Genomic DNA, 21,067 nt, shown 5'->3' on the forward strand with positions numbered 1-21,067 from the left:
GCCTGAGAAATGTGAGTCTCCCTTGGAGACTTCCGAGTAAATTAGGTGAAGAGACGACTCATGGGAATCTGGTAAATATGCAGTTGTATAAAGTAGAACTTAAAGTAAATTTAGAGCAGTCTGGATAAGAACTTGGCCACAAAGAAACTGTTAAGCGGGAAGATGCATAAGCTGATAAAATCAAAAAAGACATTACAATTGGCCAAACGGAAAAATAAGTAAATAAATAAATAAATAACGAATACAATTATTAAGAGAGGAAATGTAATCTTGAGGCAGGTCTAAACTACTCCTACTTAAAACTAAACTGAAAGAGCCGTGTCAGTTAAAGCAAGACCTCTGCACAAAACGATAAATTATTGTAAGATCATATCCAGTATACAGGCACTGCAAGACATGACTTTTTTATGCGGTACAGTGTATATGGTACATATGATTTACTTCTATGGAAGCCAATTCCATAATGCAGGCTCACCTTGAAAGGTCTGAGAGCACTGCCCACTTTAGTGCAGCAGTTCCTCTCTGCAATTTCCAGGTGTCTCCCCCTGCGCTGGAGAACTTGCAGTTTGCCCTCAAGCTCCTGCAGGTTGTGTCTGTCCCTTGAGGAAAGGGGACGTCCATCTTGACACTGGGGACAAAACCATCAACAACCAGATAAATCAATATACAGTATATAAAAATATGCATTCATTTACCAGTAAATAAGTTGTACTTGTATTACAAGCTATGCTGTAAAAGTTGCCATTTGTTTAAACTTAGAAGTTTTAAGTAAACGTTTAGTTTTCAATCAATTATGAAAGAAAGCTCTTTTTGTCCTTTAAATGCACTTTTGTTTTCCTTCAGTGCAAAGGTGTCTCTGGTACCCAGGTAAACCAGGCTGTATTGGTAGATATTCCAGAGGGGTAGAGCCGAAGGAGGGAGGAGGGATCTTTTTTGCTCAACATCATCTAGCCACTGGCAACTAATATATGTCTTCACTTGTGTTTTCCTTCTTTGTGCTGCCTGCCTTTAAGAGGTTAGTTGATAAGGACAATGCTAACCATTCATAATTGCAAGCAAAGGCAGAGCAGCTCGTCAGAGAGATAAGAAGGAGGGACTGATCAGCTGGAGGCTATGCATGCGTAGCTCTCAATGAATGTGTGATTATACTCATTGCAGATTGTACTTCAGCAGAAAAAAAAAGAAACAGCAACTATTTTTGTAGATATACTTGTTAATCAAATTATCTATAGCGGTTGCTTGTAGGTTTTGTTCCATGACATTACTGCATGACTTGTAGATAATTTGCACTGTGTTTATTTCATATTGTGCCACCACTTTGTGTGATGCGATGAAACCAACCTTGGATTTCAGCTTTTCTATCTGATGCTCGACATCATCAATGTCCTCAGTGTTCTCCAGGCGTTCGTACACCACACTCCGTGTGCCTTTTATCAGATTCAAAGGCAGTACAGACATACCATATGCCTGGAAGAGAGCAGAAAAGTGCCATTATAATCACACGTTTTTGTCAAAAAAAGGATGGCACATATGAGACGTGCATCCACCCACACATATCCACCTCTCCAATGACAGATATGTTAATTGCCAAATGAGAGTAAGCAAACATCCATTAAAGAAAATCATCTAGTGTCTGACCTCCCAATGTAAATAAATGTAAATGTAAATAAATGGTGAAATTTATAATTGTGCAGAGGTTTATTGGTGAGTTTGCTGCAACCATTTTGTGTGGCTATGACTGCCCTATATCATCCTGATGCAATATACAGATGAACAGTGCCCCCATGTGACAGCACTATTCTCTAAGCAGGATTTGGTGATATTTCTGCAAGCAAAATTTCAGGGAGAAACCCCAACTGAGACGAGGGGTCCTCAGCAGGAAATTATGTGAATTTCAATAAATTGACTTCTTTTTATTTTATTTTCCATACACAAAATGTAGGAATGTTAAACAGTTATAATGGGCATACTGTAATAACAAATAGAAATAGCAGAATATGTGCAAAAAATAAAAAATAAAATAAAATAAAGCACTTTAAACAGTGGGCTTCAATCTCCTGAATGGAGGTTTGAAGTTTAATTAAAAAGCAGGGGCATCTCTAATACGAGGAAACAGACCAATCAACACAAATGAGAGGGGGCCAATGCTTTCTTGCTCTTCCTGTGCTGTCTCGCTTTTACCAGCTTGGAGAAGTGCCATTTTATGGGTTCATAATAAAACAAAGGGGCCCTCTGTGCAAAGATACTTTCAGCCGAGTCAAAAGATGCTGCCCTCTTTCATCTATTTTTCAAGTGGGGAAACGTCAGAGCCTATATTTTTCTAAAACAACTTTTACTAGTTTCTGAGTGTTAGGTAGTATTAAGAAAGTCGCATGGGATACTAAGTCAGGCTAGACTATTATTAGTCTCTGCTGTGGATCTCTGCAATGGGCGAATGTCACCTCCTGCAATGAATCATGTAGCTCTTAAGGCCGGAGCATGTCCCGAATATCAAACACACTCATAAAAGGAAAACCTGCCCCAGATCCCAAGAGAAATGCATCTTCCCCTCAACTACATAGGAGAGATTCAAAGGAATAAAGAAAAACTGGTGGCCTTCCGCTAAAATGTATATTTTTAGTTCACACATTGTAATGCAGCCTCATTAAAGTTATTTTAAACCTCACTGTGGTTGCTAATATCCAGAAGTAGCTTGGAGCAGTGTGTGTGTGTGTGTGTGTGTGTTGAATGAGGGGGAGCTGCTGGCTGTAATCTTTGGACATACTCATGTGACTCCTGAGTGGGAAGAGGGAGAACTCGTTGGATACAGGTCTCCTACACAAGCCTCATCTTTGTTGCTCTTTCCTTTGGTAATGATGGAGCCAAAATGGCAGAGGAAGGTGGCGTCTCTCCCTATATACTCACTGAATTTAAATAAAACAAACACTCCAGTAACACATACAGTGTCTAAATCGTACGGCAATCTTGATTTAAATGTTTCATTGATTTGATATTAACTGTTTTTTTTACATATCGTATAATAGGATCTAATGTAATTTTAAAGGACAGTACAGGTCATTAAACAAGGCAAGCTGCACACATCTGATGCAGAACAGACTTGAAAGCATGTTTTGGACAATATGTACTAAAACTAAAAAAGGGTCCTTACAGTTCAGAAGGGATATTAACACATATTCCGAATTCTGTCTCTGTTTTTATTCATTTGTGAATGTCCATATTTTCTGTGAATCCCAGCAAATTTTAAGGCAACAGTGAGGTAGAGGATTAAAATGTTTTCATTAACTGATTGAAAATTAAAATCAGTCTGATGGGGGATTCAACATGTCATTTTCTAAATGTGTATTGAAAAATGTAATTAAAAACAGCCCAAGCAGCATATGCCACCACTCAGTTCTGTCAAGCTGGGTCAGGGTTTGAGGAAAAACATAATGAGCCTAAGCCATCATTCTTTTGATTGTGTTAGTTCATTTAATCATTACATTGAAAACCATGACTCTCCTCTATGGTCGTTAAATCGTAATCGAAAATGAGACCCTCAGTTCCACCAGCATTTTCTGGGCCATTATTGTTGTTGACACAAACTGGAACTTACATACAAACTGTACAAAAGTTCCAGACAAAGTGTGACATACTGCTGGCTTGTTTAAATGTGCTGTTAGAACTAGAACACCACTCTCATGGTCCAAAATAAAAATTTGCTGTATTTGCGCACACCAATTAAATAAATCTTTTTTTCTTACATTATCAGTATTTATGTGGACTTTTATCTCACCACTCTGCTTGTCAAACCAAAGAATAAGTGTCTCCTTATAGGGGTTTTAAAGTGTCTTTTTTAGTTTCCATTACATGAGATTTTAGTTTTTAATATGGGTATTACTCTGAACATTGCTGAAGGATATACAGTGCTTTCCTTCTCCCACTATATGGCAAATCCTTGACTGATATAATGGAGATGATAGGTGGGATGATTAAGGGGACACTCTCCCACTGAAATATTTAAGCTTTTTTTTATTTTTAAATATTTAGTTTATGCAAATCACAAAATGGGACACAGCGACACTGACAATGTCCATGGCTTAATTATCTTATTCCATGGTGCTATATATTGAAGCTCTGGTAAAACTGAGTATCTTATCTTTCAGAAAACATTAAAACCACGAGTAATAGGATTAGCTTCACCATCAGCATCGACAGTGCTCTTTGGGGTACCTGACTTGAACTTATGATGAAAGATAAGATACTCAGTTTTACCAGAGCTTCAATACATAGCACCGTGGAATAAGTTAATTAAGCCATATACTAGTGTATGGATGTTTGCTTGACATAGACTGACAACTTTAAGCAAAGCATTTGCCTGGAATGTAACATAATTATTCTACTCAGTGTATGGTGTAGTCTCTGGAAACCAGTAGACTTTATTCACAGCATTTAGACTTTTGCAGTAAGAAAAAGTCAGGTAAAATGTATAACCTAATAGCATCCATAATAACAGGTGTCAGGGATCAGCTTACATGGTATTTGGCCATCATTATTAAATCTACCTTTGCCTTTCTTACTTTAACAATTCAAAATGTCTCACATGACTTCTGGGTCACACCTTGTGCAATGATGTTCACACAGCAGGATGCCATTCAACGGGTATTCCTTCACAGTTGAAATGAAAGACATGTTTATCAAATGATGATAAATCTTTCCCACAGCTGCAACTTTACTTCATTTAGTTAATTTTCACACAACTCAGGCCAAAACAGTGTTTTATAAGATGGATTTTCACCTGAAGTTTAACACTAAAATATTCCAGTGAATGGACTGCAATTCTGTCCAATTATCTACAAAAGTAATATAACTGGTAAAGCAGCTTTGAAAAGGCCTTGTCATGGTTGAACAATTGGGTGACCTCCCACGCTGCCTCCAGCATACTTTTAGGTTTCTCAAGATATTGTACCAAGTTTTATTCTCCTGTAATTGCAATATATACTGTATGTATTAAGCTTCTGGCAAGTTTCAAAGGGATGATAATCAGAAGTATCATAATCAGTGATGTTGATATGTTTTCAATGTGTTGATTTTTATGGGTCCCTGGGAAATTACGTGGGTTACAATGCATGAAACTGAGTGAGTATACTTGTACTATTTAACAAACACTTTCTGACACCTCACCAGTTGGTCCACCTTGTGTTTTGTTCATCAGTCATGTCAGTATGTTTAGGAAAGCCTGCGCAATGTATTGTTGTCATGGAAAAATGAACGCATGGACAATAACTTGATGCATCCTTTTAGATTTTAGTGTGGCAGGAATATAAAACATCCCTGCATAATTATGTTTCTTCTCATGAAAACGTTTGATTAAAAAACAAAACACCTCAAAGACGAAAGCATACATGAATTTCAATGGACCTAAATTTGACCAAGTGTGAAAAATAAAAACTTGTATTTTTGAGACTGTAAATTCGAACCCCGTCTGGCTTTCTCTGTATATTTAAGACACACACACACACATACATATACATATATATATATATATATATATATATATATATATATATATATATATATATATATATATATATATATATACACATATATATATATATATATACACATATACATATACATATATATATATATATAGATATATATACATACATCTATATATTTAAAATAATGAGTTCTTCTGGTATAAATACTTCTGGTAGTTCCATCTCTGAAAATTAAAAAAAAAAGCATGGAAATGATTTTAATGTAATAAAGAGTCCTAAAGTGGTGGCATCCTAATCTTCTCAACTTCTGCATCAGCATCTTGTGGCTAGCTCTCTGAGAGCGAGAGAAAGGCAGGTCTAGAAAGGCAGGTCTAGAAAGGCAGGTCTAGAAAGGCAGGTCTAGAAAGGCAGAGCCATTAAGAGCCCTCAGTCAATAAGTGAGCCAGACCTTTAAATGAAACATAAGTACTTGACATGATGCATAAGCTTTGAGTTCAGTCTGATAGTCTCATGTCATAAGAGCATAAACTGACTTTCATTTAAAATTCAAAGCAAAGGTGGTTGCCTATTTGAAATGTACTTACATAAATGTTCTTAAAGGTACAATCCCCATTTTCAACTTAACACTTATTAATAGCTCAAACAAACAAAGATTGGAACACAGACTACATATCAAACCACCAATTGCAGAATATTAAGTGCACAAATGGGTATTTTTTTGAACCAAATAACATTAAAAATAAGTTGTGCATAACAGATGTGTTTTTGGTTAAAAAAGAATGAGCGACTTTTAAAACTAGTCAAAACAGAATACTGTTCCCTTAAGTTTATGCTTCTGTGTAATATAAATTTGCCTTCCCCTTGTGCCACACATTTAACAATTTATATCCTTAAAATGTGCCAGGCTGCATATATACAGTTTACATCAAAGAACAGTTTACATTTAACAGTGCATCGCTGGTTCTGCAAGAAGAGTAGTGATACATTAGCAAAGGAGACATGAACAACATTTCCTATGCTTATGGTACCTGCCACTCAGACTCCATTAAATTAATAAGGCTTAGTTGTAACACAGCAAACAATGATCAATCACACAGCTTTTCACTAAAATGAGTGGGTTGTCACCAAGGGGAGTTTTAACACTTGCAAACAGAGGACAATGGAAAGGATATCAAGAAAATGAAAGGGCAAAAAAGGTTTGAACAAATTTGCCTTTGTATTTGTGTGTGTAAGAATAACAATTGGGGGCAACTGCTGTCTCTGGCCCCACAGGCCAGATTTACTGCCTTGATCAAAACAAGCAATGTCAAATGCACACTAGGAGTTTTGATTTCTACAAAATATTCACAGAGTCCAAACCAACACGGGTCAGTACAGATGCAAGCAAACTTCTATCCTTAAAATTTACTAGCTAATTATCTACTCTAGAGAACTGTGAGAAGCAAAGTGAGAACAGTAGATAATATCCCAGCTAAGAGGGATTATGTGTCCTAAAGGGAGATTAGTTGGACAACTTACTTGACTAACTTGTGTATTATTCATTAGAGCTCCACATTCAATTGTGTAATTTGTCAGAAAGAATTCTTTGTGCTTAACAGAAACTAGAAAGATTGGGGTTGGCTGTCACTTCTAGTACGACTCTCTGGGTTGATATGAGGTTATTTTTTTCTGGTATTTTTTTCCATGTTCACACAACTGTCTTGTTCCCATGCTGACATCAGCGCCACCTCCCGGGAATATTCACACTCTCGTTACCAAGATAACAGCTATGAAAAATGGACAGCATTATCAAATGTTACAGCACAATCAATTGTCCTGAGCTAAGAAAAAATGAAAAAGTGCAGATTGCTGAGGGAATCGAAATATAGGCATATTGTATATTAATGGGCAAAAGTGGAAATCCATACAGAATTTATAAATAGACTGGTAAGTGGTTGATAATACAAAGAAATAAATGTATACATCATGTCAATCTCTCAGGTGCTTAGGTGAAAGATGGCAGTCTAAGCAATTTGAACCACTGAATCCCAGAGGTCTAAAAATAAAGCCAAGGCACTACTGTGAGTGAAAGGTACATCTCATCAAAAAAGAAAATAACATTTGTATTTAAAGAAACTGTACTAGTGCTTTAAGTGCTATAAGTTCTATTCCAAAAAATAAATACATTATCAACCATGGGAAGTCCTATTCAATGTCAGATGTCTAAATAAGTGCATTTCTCATTAAGCTATAGGACTGGACACGATCTGAAAATCATCTTATTGGGTGATTTGCCTAAATTAGTGTTTTTGAACATATAAATAAACACTGCCCACTTGTCTCAGGTACCAACTCACTGTGTAGGTGATGACTGCCAACATGCCGATCAAGGTCAAGGTGCTGATGGAGAAAGACAGAGCAGGTAGACCATCTGTAGGTGGAAAGATAGGAAAGCCATTAGAGATTTGACCTTGACCACTGAGAGAAACATTGATTGACTCTTCTGACAAAAAGGTACAAACTTTGATGTGTGCAGTTTCATTCAGCTCTTCACTTTTCATGCTCAACAAAGACAGCTAAAATGTTTCCAGCACTCAGACCCCATTGCAGTGCCTGTACAGTACGTAATTACTTGTAAATATCTTAGAACATTATACAGACACTTGACTCTCCAGACAATCCAATTAATTAAATTGCATGAAAATGATTTGATGTTTGCTTTACGGTTGCCAACTCAAGGTTTTTTGCCAGCTATTGATAAATTTGTGGCAGGTTGTCATAATATCAACTTAGAAAATCACATTGATTTTCTATTTTTTGCTCAGCCCCTCCTTGCCCCCTCTCAAACACACCTGCCAGGAACACATTGAATCAACCAATAACGTATAATTTACCTTGTAATTATTTTCTTATGAATGTAAAAAAAAAACATTTTTCAACCCAATGGAAAAGGAGATTGTGGAGCTCTACATGTTATTTAGTTACTCATTTGTCACAAAACACTGTGCATTGGCAAATACTTCAAAAGCAACAGGAGTGCTGTGTGTCCATTGAGATAAAAATCACTGTAATTTAGAGCCAAAACTGCTCTCAGCCCACCACAGCTCGTGTAGACAGGAACAAGATGCAAAATACAAATTAGTGAGCTAAAGTTAACTACAATTTCTATGCCAGCCAACATCTGCGTGGGGAAACAATGGATGTGATCAAATGATGCTTGATTGCGAACTCACATGACTGCTTTACACTATACATTTGTAAAATAATCCAGAGGAGTCTTTGAATTAAATGGAGTAACTGAGCATTGCAACATTGTCTTGGAAAATAAATATTGTGGGAGAGTCCTAAAGGAGCGGATTGCAATAAGTCTGACACGATAGGTGTTATAATAATGCTATTGGGGGTTTTCTAGCGGGATATTGAAGACCACAAATGTTAACAAATAAACTCTGCAGAACAAACAGGTAATAGATTTTGAAATCATTGAAACAATTTAGCAGGTAGGGAAGGTATGCACATTTGTTTTTGGAGAGTATCAGAATTATATGATCTATTTGGGATCATCAAGACTAGTCCGGGTATGTTAATATCTGGGGCTTTAATTCCAATGATTATTTTAATAAATCATATCTGTAAAATTGCTCAAATGGCAATTTTAAATCGTGGCAGAAATCATGAAATCATATAAAACAGAACATATATTACAATGGCTTTATATAATGAACGTCTCATTATATAATTATGAAGCCATAGGATTGATTGTGAAAAATGTGAAACAATAAAGAAACAAATTCAAAACCTTAAATTGCATTAATTTAAGGTAATTGTTAAAGGTGTTGACCAGCTGTCAGTAAACATGAGCCTCTGTGCTAATGTGCTTGAAGGGACAGAGCACTGTATTTATTCAATGGGAGGTAATTGATAAGAATGTTATTCACAAGGACAAGGACAACGCATTCTGTAGCAAAGTCTTTCTCTGGAGACACATCTGGTCACCACCATTTTTTTCCCCCCACTGTCATACTGATCTCAATCAGTGTTTAAACAGCTGGATATTTTAGTCCATGTATGAGTTGATATGCGTCACCTCTGATGGTAGTAGAAAGGGGACCACCCATCATGCAAGGGCAACAGTAGGTGTCACACCAGCTGTCAGAGCTGGAGTTCGAAGACAGGAATTGATAAAGAGACTGATTGCCTCTCTCCCCTGTCAAGATCCCACCTGTCATAGGGTTCTACGTAAAAGCTGCACAGTTGTCCCTTTATAGATATCCCACATCCTCTCAGCAGCAACTTCATGGTGCCCGGCCCACCTGTCAGCGCAGCTCTCATACGTGCTTCCCCACAGTGGCATTTGATTACATCAGTATTCAGAGTATGTATTATTTTTTTGTTGTTTATTTATCACTTTTTGTAGAAAATGTCCCATACAGAAGGACAGAGGGGTAGTGAATGGAGATGAATTATATACATTTTCTAAATGTGCTGTATGCAAAAGAGAAACTTTGAAGTCTGACAGCAGGGCTGGAAATTAACATATGAATACATGTTGGCTATTCCTGAGTGTTGTGTTACGATTATGCTGCCTTTGTTTAGTGGTGAGCTTGGTAAAATAGACAATAGCTCCATGTTCTGCATGGAGAACACTCTGTTCATGAACTGTAACAAAGCAAAGGATAGATGTTTTCTGCCACTCTTCTTGGTTTCTTGAGCACATTTTCTGGAGATTAAACAGAAGGAATGTTGTCTATTATTGGTGGTGCATCCACATCTGTAAAGCTTTGATTCAGCAATGGAATGGGGTAGTTTTTACCTCATCCTGCATACAGCCCTTCAGGCTTGTGTGCATGTATGAGACATGCACAGAGAGGAGTTTATCAAAAGAGCTCCCTTAGCCCCAATACCCTATTTCTCTGTAATGACAGGACCATCAAAAGCAAGAAAGGAGAAGCTATACTGGCATGTTCAGGGGATAGAAAATTGTATATTGCACAACCATACCGTGCCCTTACAACAATACAACATTCTATGGCGCCTACGTATGCTGTGGTTTGTTACACTGTATGTATTGTACAGCAAAATTGGACAGGTTCGCCCATAACGGTTGTTCTTCTCGTAGTTGAGAAAAGAAATATAATTCAAGACATTGGGTTGCACAATAGTTTGTATTTAGGGAGTTTTGTGCATAAAATGTCAAAGCATCAATCGAAATGAGATCGACAGCATCATTTCACTAACCATGAAAATGTCAACTAAAGCCTAAAAATAAAAATTTATATCCCTCATTTGCACACAAACTATTTTAGAACTCGGAAAAAACACAGACCTTTGACGATGGCTCTGTACCCAAGCTGTCACCTCAAGAAACTTTAAATGAAAAATGTATATGCTTGCCATAAAAAGTTAAATGTTAGAAGTCTTGAACTGAGGCGTTGACGGTGGGTCAAACATATGAAGGAAAAAAAAAGGTCTTGAAGTGCCAAATAAACAGCGACTGATCTGGAGTGCATTCAGGAATCTTTGGAACACTGAATTATAAATGGAGGAATCTGGAAATTGTATTTACTGTGCTTTTCATCCAAGTGATTCACACACAATTTCAGGGTGACTTGTATGCTGTTCAGTGTGGCGCACTGAATGTTCCACCCCTTACACTGCGTGATGTTGCATTTACTGTGTTTTTCATTCACAAACCAAGTCCGAGGAGACATTTGACAAATCAGAGGGCATGGACTATAAACCATTCACACAGGATGTTTTTTCACTCTGCCAGCCCTAGTAAGGGCTTCCTATCTACAACCAGTATGTTTCTCTAATGTGGAATTTGTGTGAAGTAGCTTGAACGACACTCTCACAAATACGACAAGCTGGATTAACATGAGCCAAGCAATCAGAACTTACTGGCAGGCACATTTTTAACGGGCACTGCACAAGCTGAAACAAATGTAATGATGGACCCATTAAAGATGTAGTGGTCTTAATGAAGAGTCACTGCAAAGCAGTTAGCAGGGTTATGTAGCAAAAGCGCCTTTCCTTTATGCAATTAACCTCCCATCTGGAGAGAGAAGAGACGGGGATTAGAAAAGAGATGATCCTAACATTTCCTCCTTAGCAGCTGAGCAGTTTCCTCCCGTGCCAAGGGAGGAAGGCTAAGGAGAGCATGTAGGGGTCCACTATTGTGAAAAGAGGCAGATGGTCCAACTTCCTCTTTGATACTCAGATCACAAAAGGCCAGAGAACTGTTAGGAGTCCATAACAGAGGCAATTATCATGTCAAAACTTTCAAGTTCAAACAATTGCAAGGATGTGTCAAAAGGTTTCACAGCTCTTCTGTATTGTTAATTCAATTTGTGCTATCTTCAGCCAATTTGTGTTTTTCTGTTTCACATGCAGGTGGGAACCATCAGCAAACAATTACATATGCACTGAGAGAGGAAATAACATTTGAAGCTTAAAGAGGAAAATGGAAAAAAACAATTATGGAAAAAGCTGGAATGAATCTGAATTAGTGGAATGAGTCTGAAAATGAAAATAACTGGCAGGTCATCGTATAACAATACAAATAAGTCAGAAGATGTTTTTTAAGAGGCTATACTTACGTTTACTTCCCAGTTCCTCAAAAAGGTACTGTACTTTCACCCACTGGGTGGAATTCTGGTTTGGTGGAGCTTGTAGTGGAACAAAAGCTCTGAAAGCAATAAAACAAGAATAATTCAGAAGAAGTAAATAAAATGCATTATGTTCTGACTGTTATGTTACAGCACCAGGACAAAAGGTTATGAATTGTCAGTATTAACACCTTAGGTAACTGGTGTATGTGCTTTGTGTCCCTCACACAGACTCCACAGGTAAAGGTAAATAAAGGGGGAAAAATCATGATGCATAAACATTTTCAGCATTCAACATTTTCTTATTCAGCATGATAGGAAAACCAGAGAAGTACAGACAAGCTGCTTTCTAACTTTCTAATGATGGGACCTATGTATTTCACCATCTTGAGACTGTCAAAATTGAATGCCTAACCCAACTTTTAGGATTAGATAATCTAATTCTACCCTAAAATCAAGTCTCAACCGACAAAAGCGCTGTTTAAATTTAGAGAACGGACATTTTGTAAATTATTTTGTGAGGGAGCACAGCTTGCTGGAAGACTATATCCAGGCTTAAACAACATTGAGTTGAATTGGGATAGATAAAAACCCTGCAGCAGTCACAGAACAAGAGATGTTTAACATACACATTGTCTGGTAAGAGACAAAAAAAACCCCCAAAAGCCTGGTGACAGCATAGTCTGAATGTCAGTCACTAAACACAGCCATTATGTTTTTTGGTGTCAGAGAAGCAGTCCAGGATAAAAGCTATCATGTCATTGAAAATCAAAAGACCAAAGTAACAACTGCCAGAACAAAAAGCACCAATCGCCCCAGTTCATGAGGTAAAAGAGGGAGTAAATTGCTTCCGTCTATAAGAGGTCCTAACTTTTAAACTTTAAGAAAGTATAGCCATGTATAGTCATTGCCAAACCAGGTGAGCTGTCCTTCAGTTCACCATTTAATGGTTGAGGGAGCACAATACATTGTATAGTTGTAGAGGTTGAACTCCAACTATGTTGTTTTCACGGCGACAAAGGAAATCCATTATGTTGCTACTGAACACAGTCAATATAAAAGTGAAATGTGACATGGATGAGAATCTGTTGAAATCAGTTGAAATCTTCTTCCTTGAATGGCTTTGCATGTGCAGACAATTGGTACTACAAGTTTGAAGTGGTCCTATGCTTATTAACTGACAAAACATATTATAATATGTAGTGAAGCTGAGGCTTCCCAGTTTCCATGTCTCAAACTTACCCAATTAAAAGAAGAACGACGCAGACGAAGACAAATCCAACTGTATACTTGAGAGCATTTTTCACTTGCTGTAATAAAGAGGGGATCAAACTGGTCATTCATGGCAATCAATTGGAACATTATTATTCATTGTGGCAGAGTGAACGGAGTTATGCACTGTGTAAAGTTGAGCAATATGGGCAAAAGATAATATATTCTGGATATTTTTTGGATTTTGGCGATAGTGATAATAACTCTAACCCAGTAGGAACAAGGGCCTTTCTGCATGGAGTTTGCATGTTCTCCCTGTGTGTGTGTGTGTGTGTGTGGGGGGGGGTTTTCTCCAGGTTTTCCAGCTTTCTCCCACAGTCCAAAAACACGCAATATGATGATTAGGTAAATCGGACACTCTAAATTGACCATAGGTGTGAGAGTGAGGTTGAATGGTTGTTTGTCTCAATGTGTGGCCCTGCGATGGACTGGCCAACTGTCCAGGGTGTACCCCGCCTATCGCCCTATGTCAGCAGCCCCCGTGACCCTCCTGTGGAGGATATAGTGGTAGAAAATGGATGGATGGATAGTTTAAGCTATTAATTGTTGCTTACAGATCATATCAATAGGCACCATTTTCTTTAACATTTAGCATTTAAGTAAAAATACAAAAATGCATAATTGAACTACAGTGTAGGACAGTGTCTGGGTAAACATTCATATGCTCTGCTGAAAGGTAAATTGTCTGACATATAAGCAAGAGCAAATAATAAAACTATTCAAAAACCTATTTGCAAGGGCTGGTTCTTCACGTTTTCTCCATATTAGCACAGCGACGTGCGGCTAACCTTTGTTGCAGACAGCATGTGATCATTGTTGAAGCAAGGAGGGCTTCTGCTACACGCCTTCAGGGATTGTGTGGAGTTTCAGTGTGTTTCTTTGTTTTTGTGCAAAGTCATGTAAATGTCAAATAAATTAATACTCGATAATGTCAATTTGTATAATCTTTAAACCAACGATCACAATATGATCTCAGAAGATATATCTTGCCCACCTCTCTTTTACTGAGTGATATCTTTATAGAGTTAGTGTGGATCTACTTTGACCTGGAAGAGATAAAATGTCACTCTCAGTGTTTTTTGAAGGTGCTTTTAAAATTACAATACAAAAGACCCCCCTGTCTGTGACAGAAAGTGTCTCTGTCATATCAAAACTGACACATGGATGAGAGAAAAGGCACATAGACAGCTGGTGTCTAGTACATCTGTCAATAAAAAGGACTTCTTTTGTTTTTGGGTGCCAATATAAGGCCTTAAATGGAAATCAGTGGTTTCATACATTCCATTTCCTGCCATAAAAATATTCATAAACATTATTGTGATCATACTATATACAGTTCACTTTGTTAGTTAAACTTGTGCAGATCAACAGCAACAAGTGCTCAATAATATACATGATATCTCACAGCCGCTAAATAGTGACTCTGAGGACAGGCCAGAAGCAGGGCTTGACAGATGAGCCAGCTGTTACTTCAAATGAGTAATTTACTCCTTGAACAGTTAGTACATGTACCATAACTCAAAAACAAAACCAATACAGTGAAACGGACAGGAGGCATTAAACTTAGTGACAGTTACATCTCCATTTTAAATGTGTATAATTTAAATATACAAAGGGTACAAGTGTTTGGTGTTTCTTATTTTCTCTATAAAACTATAGGTCATGTGTTGTAATTATAAAATCCAAATTAAATAGGGAGTAATGAAGCTCCAAAGAGTCCACAATGGAGCTCAAAAATTAAAACTGAAAAGCCTAAAAATTTGCTTTCATTGTTTGTCATGTAAAATGTGACACTTGCAAGTAAACAGATTCATTTTCCTTAGGTTTGCTGAGGCGTTCAACTGAAATCACTTCAGGACATTTTTCGCATTAGCATATTGGTCAGCTGCAATGAATCACCTGAATAAAATTTGAATTTCTTAGCACCCCCTCTAAGCAAGCTGCAATGCTTCATGTCAAAGAAAAATGCATTCTTACCGAGCATTTGTTCACGTTGTCATCATCCCGTTCTTCATAGTAGAAATAAACAAAGGGGATCCAGAGGAAGACACAGAACAGTATGATGGAGTAAAGTGCTGTACGGATTAAAAAAAAGGGAAAATTGAATTAGAAGAATTGTAACCAAGAAATGGTCAAGCCACTTCCTGTATGCTTAAGCAGTCTGTGATCATTAAGCACATGCAAATTTGATATTACTGTAAGATGCACTTCTGTGAAGAATATTCATTATTTATCCTTAACACTGGCATAAAATAATACACTTCCCCTTTTCAGTCAAATTATTCATTTATGGGAAAAACATATTCTCAATCATTGTCCGTTTCAATCATAGGCTCATAGTATAAAAATGTCTCGGGTAAAATGACAATTCCTTACAAATTCTCACAAATAATTGTAGTTTATAGTGTGCAGATTTGTATAAATAAAATAAAGCAACTTTTAAAATGAATTATTCCTGAGAATGCCTGAGGGGGAGCTTCAGATGTAGAAACAGGTACTGTAGGTATGGCTATGACATGTTTTTAACAATGAAATGCAGGAGAGGTCAATGCAGAGCTAAATTAATTGAAATTATTGAATTAGACTAAGCAAGGTAGCAGATGCAGGTCTTTGTATATGTCTATAACTATGTTAGAGGAAGAAAATGTATTTATTTTGTGGTATTGCTTGGGATTAAAAAAAACAAAACATGTTTGCCTTCAAAGTACAAGAGGAGAAGTGTATGAAGGGGTGCAAACAGAGGACCATATATCCTGTAATTATTGAACCACACATGTTCCCAAACATTTACAAGGATTTCAGCAACAGCATCTCCAGATGGCAAAAATACCAAATGGAAAAGGACAATTAAATGGGTTTATTAGTTAGTTAACATTGATGTTAATCAACCAAAACACTTTTTCTTAAATGTTTTTACATTTCTTATTGCTTCTTTCACATACCATCACATAGTGTGGAAATGAAGCAGTGGTTTTGTTAAGTAGATGATCGAATGTCTTCATTCCAATTCTACTCCCACTGAGTCTTCTGCTTGTTAAAAAGCAGTAAAAGAAGTTAAGCTAAAACAAGGCTGGTTTAATATGAACCAGACAGCCATGTCTGAATGTCTTCCTTTCATTTGTGACAGAATGAATACTTTTGCTAACTTTATTGTGCCTCACAAAACCTGTGTCCAAAAAGAACCCTAAAACTGTTACCAATTAAACATCATATAATGACCAGCCACCTGTACACAGGTGCATTCTCTATTATGACTGCTACTGTATGTGTAAAAGCCAGTAAACAATACAAGTGGTTGTGTTTGAGTGCTTCATCCCATCATTAGATTGTCATGCAGAGCATACAACACCTGATGCAATTAGAAGGGCTTTTGCATTTTAACACATTATTCATATGACATTGACGCATCCAGTTGCTTTTAAATGTTCCTCTTACAATAGGAAAAAAATATCTGCATCGAAAAACTATTTAATTCAAAGCTGGTGGCTGTATGTATGAACTGGATGCAATACACCTCAGTAAAAGAATTTGCTATTCTGTCAGCGCCTTTTTGTTTGGGTGTTTGTTTCTTCTTGTGCAGGGACCTTTTTCTGACGATGGACCAACAATAAATGCATTAGGAATTCATAGAGTGTGGGGGTGAGGCAAAAACACCTGAATAGATTGATGCTATTTTAAGCTCGGGGCCTTTCTTTCTTCAACAAACGTATGTTGGAGACGACAACCCAGACGACCCCAAAATAACTCAAAAACAGCATGTCGTGCTCAACAACATAGCCATAGCGCAATACCTTTGTCAGGTGATCATTTGAATTGTTAGCACAAGTCACTTTGCAATGTAGGAGAAAATGCAGGAAATCAAACAGCTTTTCTGTGGCCACATCAATTTCACTAATGAATTTGATTAATCTGTTAAGACAAAAACAAAAAGATTCAATCAAGCCAACACATTAGAAAATACACACTGATCCTAAGCAAACCATACAACTATAGAAATAACTGTTTAGAATAAAAACAAATCGTGTACAGGAACAAATGTAACTGAAAACTTTGTTCAGATATCCATTAAATCTACACACTTAAGCTTTAATGTTAATGTGGAAAACAACTGTGCTCTATTAGTCCAGAATGCATGGCCTTAAGCAAATAAAAACATGGCCCCTGTGAAAGGGACTGTATTTCACAAAATGCTCTCTCTCGGCTGCTAACAAATGAATTTCACACTTATAGTGGCTGCTTTTTTGCCAGCTGTGATTGTGACAGGGCATTATTTTCAATAAACACATGCTCATTGCTCCACTAAGGTATCCATTTACATTCATTTACCGCCAGACAAACTAAGTTTAGGATGATGCCAGGAGCCAATAAATACAAGCCACGGACAGTATGCAGCCTTCGGAATATAGTTGTGGTTTAAAGCAAAAGGTAAAATTAATCATAACACCATGAATATTAACATACTGAGAGAATAGGTCACGCTGCATTACCACATATCATCCATTACTCTCTGAATACATCTTCTATTGGGAAGACTGCCTGACCATGGGTAAAAGTTGAGCTCACTGGTAGGACTAGATAATGAAATGGCCTCTTTGAACACTTGTGGTTAAACTGTTTAAAATGTATTCTCAAAATTTGCTCATGGGATAAGCAAAAAAAAATAAAAAATATGTGAAATCTATTTTGACGGGACTGGTGTATGTGACAAAACAACATAATAAAGTTGACTTCATATTTTAATGCTCCAGTGCTGAACCTATATCACCCCTGTACTTTTGTAAATTACGTATACAGCTGTATTAACACAACTTAATTGGAGATGTGTGGTGAAGGTAACAGGGGCATCTGTGATTGGCACATGCAGGCACGTGTCACGGAACTGCTCAGGAAGCACTCGACTCGAGCACACATTTTCAATAACACATACTGTGTTCACGAGAAGCCAAAATCGTGATTGTGAATAAAATGGGACAATGAAGTCCCTGCTGAATGTCCAGGTGTATTTTCTGCAGTAGAATTCTCTTCTAGAAAGCTTCATGGTATTTTCATTCTTAGTGCTGCAGTATGACACTGTCTCGCTTCTTCCACCTCACCTGACATAAAATGCATCACTCTGAGTAGCAAGGAATTGTCGCTACATGAAACCAAAAAAAAATATTATATATATATATATATATATATATATATATATATATATATATATATATATATACACATATATATATACTATATTAGCTATATTAACAGAAAGAGAGAGCCATGTGGAGCTGAAAAGTTCCACACTACGGCTTTAACAATTAACTGTGGCAATTCACAATGATTGTCAATTATCATTCAGAGCAGTAGTAACCATTTCCCTCAAGATCCATATATGGCTTAATGAGCAACATTGGTCCCTTGTCCTCACCTCAATGTGGCACTCCACAGGGGCATTAGCACCTGGACTCTTGTCCCTTGCAGACAGGAAGAATGTATTACATATTATGTAAAAACTTAAATGCCAGGGGAGATTTGTCATAGAGACACTGACAGAGTACTCCAGAGACTGATGAAAATATCTGTCTGCACAGACACTTGCTGAAAGGTATGACACTACGAGCTTGCACTCTCATTTCCTGTAAACATCAAGGGAGGCACCACTCTGGAGGGGCCAAACTAGGGATAAAACACCAGTGAATATGAGACTTAAATTTGACAGCATGAAGTACTCCGATTAGATGCCCATGTTGCTCTGTTTCTGCTCAGTGTGACCGTAAACAGGTGTTTGGCAAAACATAAGGCAGAGAAACTTGGAAAAAAGAAATAATGAAAGGTTAAGCCTCTCTTTACAGGTTAAAAAATATGTATGGCTTGTTTTGGTTACTGAGTATTTCAGTCTATCAAGCCGTTTGCTTCGCTTAACCAATTCTTATTTAATAATATGGACACGTTCAATTCAAAAACATTCCATTCTTAGCAAGGGCGACATTCAGCATGGAGAAACAATTTTAGCAAATTATATGTCAACAAGATTCCTAGACAGACAAATACAACCAGTCATCCACTGGACATCAAACTTGGCAGGTGAATGTCTGGGGAAATAGGGACGAGCAGTGGCACCTGTTATGTGTTATGGCTGAGAGGTTCTTGAGACCCTCACAATGAACACTTGCCAAAAACAACAATGACATCACCAGTAACAGCATTGCTAGTAATGTGTAGAAAACAATTGGATAAAAGAATTTGAGGTAGGCCAACAGTAGAGATGTTAATGATTAACTGTTAGATTAATCGCTTATGCTACTGCTTGTGAACCATAACTTTTCAGAAGCATCAAACACTGCTGAAACTGACTTAATAGCGGTATGACATGAGTAGCTTTTTCAAGCAAGAGCCTCACTGAGAGGCCACATGGTTGGTGTAGTGGTTAGCACTCTTGCCTTTGCACCAAGAAGACCTGGGTTCAAGACCTATGTCAACTAGGATTTGCACCAGCGTCCACCGCTACCCTTATATGGAGGATACAGCGGTAGAAGATGGATGAATGAATGAATGAGCCCCATTGTGTAACACAAAGGGTATAATGTTTCAAATTTAAACTATGAATAATAATAATAATAATAATAATAATGATAAAAGACGTGCGTTTCCACAGTTTACTGTTGAGGATTAACAGACTATTGAATATTCAATCATTCAAGGGGTCAGAAAAATGCCCCTTAACCTTCCATCTGCTGCTATATATGCAATTTCCTATGCTTGTTACCTATTGCCTGCTGAGTGGCATTGTTGTTTATAAGTACCTGTCTTATTTCCTCCTACTGTATACAGTGTACTTGTCTACCACTAAAAACATTTAATTGTATTACAGATAAATGCCAAATAGTTATTTACCTTGGTTTCATTTTCAATTGTAAACATTTCTCAAACTTTTTTAATAATCAAATTTCAGATATTCTTATTAAACATGTCGCTAATTTTATTTTTCCACATTGTTTTAATGTGATGGGCTCACATCACTGAGCAGCAACTGTAGTCCTTAGGTTTCGTCAATAGTCCAAATGTCTAAATATCTGATATCTGACAAAGTATAAGTAAAGAGCTACAGGTTGCAATTTTTGTGCAGACAAGAAAAGCAACTTTTGTATGCTTTAGTACATTCTCCTTAATAAAAGCCATGCTAAACGAATGTATCCCTCTGAAATACATCTGGAACATGTCCTTACTTTCTGAATGCTTTAAAAAGAAGCACTACTTTTCAAATAAGAAAGTCATCTTATGCAGGTGGATAAGCAGAATCACAGACAAAAAGTGTACTTGCACTGTATTTACAAGAGGGTTGCATCCTCCCATGTTTCTCTTCTACAAATGGCATCAAAAAGGCAGAGAGAAAGCAATTATTTATTTAAAAGGCCCAGGGGTATTTTGCCATGTTGCTTAAGGGTCTCATGCACCACTGCTTTGAAGCACTGAGCAGTCCAAGGAAGTGTATAAATGGACTGAGGCTGGAGATGGAAAGGCAAGGCTTTCAAATATAGGGTTCATCAAAGACACAAAAAGCTATTTGGGCTCTAAAGGGAAGTGGGTGTTTGACTCAAAGACACAAATCTACTTTGTCAAGTTGAAGGTTCATTTTATTTGATATTACACTGTAAAATGTGTCGACAACTCCAGGATTCATAGTCGAGAGACAATACGTACCATTTCACATACTGTGACAGATTTAATTCAACTTTTGCATTATTTACC

General features: G+C 37.2%; 1 protein-coding gene across 1 annotated transcript in view; it reads right to left on the bottom strand.

The window, feature by feature from the left end:
* The window catches only part of lmbrd1 (LMBR1 domain containing 1), a 43,601-nt gene that overhangs the window by 15,581 nt on the left and 6,953 nt on the right, over window positions 1-21,067 (bottom strand). Inside the window, exons 4-9 of the mRNA XM_044045921.1 lie at window positions 15,317-15,414; window positions 13,310-13,377; window positions 12,059-12,147; window positions 7,817-7,890; window positions 1,342-1,467; window positions 476-628 (exon numbers count right to left, since the gene is read on the bottom strand). Of these exons, the coding sequence (XP_043901856.1) occupies window positions 476-628; window positions 1,342-1,467; window positions 7,817-7,890; window positions 12,059-12,147; window positions 13,310-13,377; window positions 15,317-15,414 (608 nt within the window). The remainder of the gene's footprint in view (window positions 1-475; window positions 629-1,341; window positions 1,468-7,816; window positions 7,891-12,058; window positions 12,148-13,309; window positions 13,378-15,316; window positions 15,415-21,067) is intronic.

This window comes from Solea senegalensis, linkage group LG15 (assembly GCF_019176455.1).
Source record: "Solea senegalensis isolate Sse05_10M linkage group LG15, IFAPA_SoseM_1, whole genome shotgun sequence".
NCBI classification, from domain to species: Eukaryota; Metazoa; Chordata; class Actinopteri; order Pleuronectiformes; family Soleidae; genus Solea; species Solea senegalensis.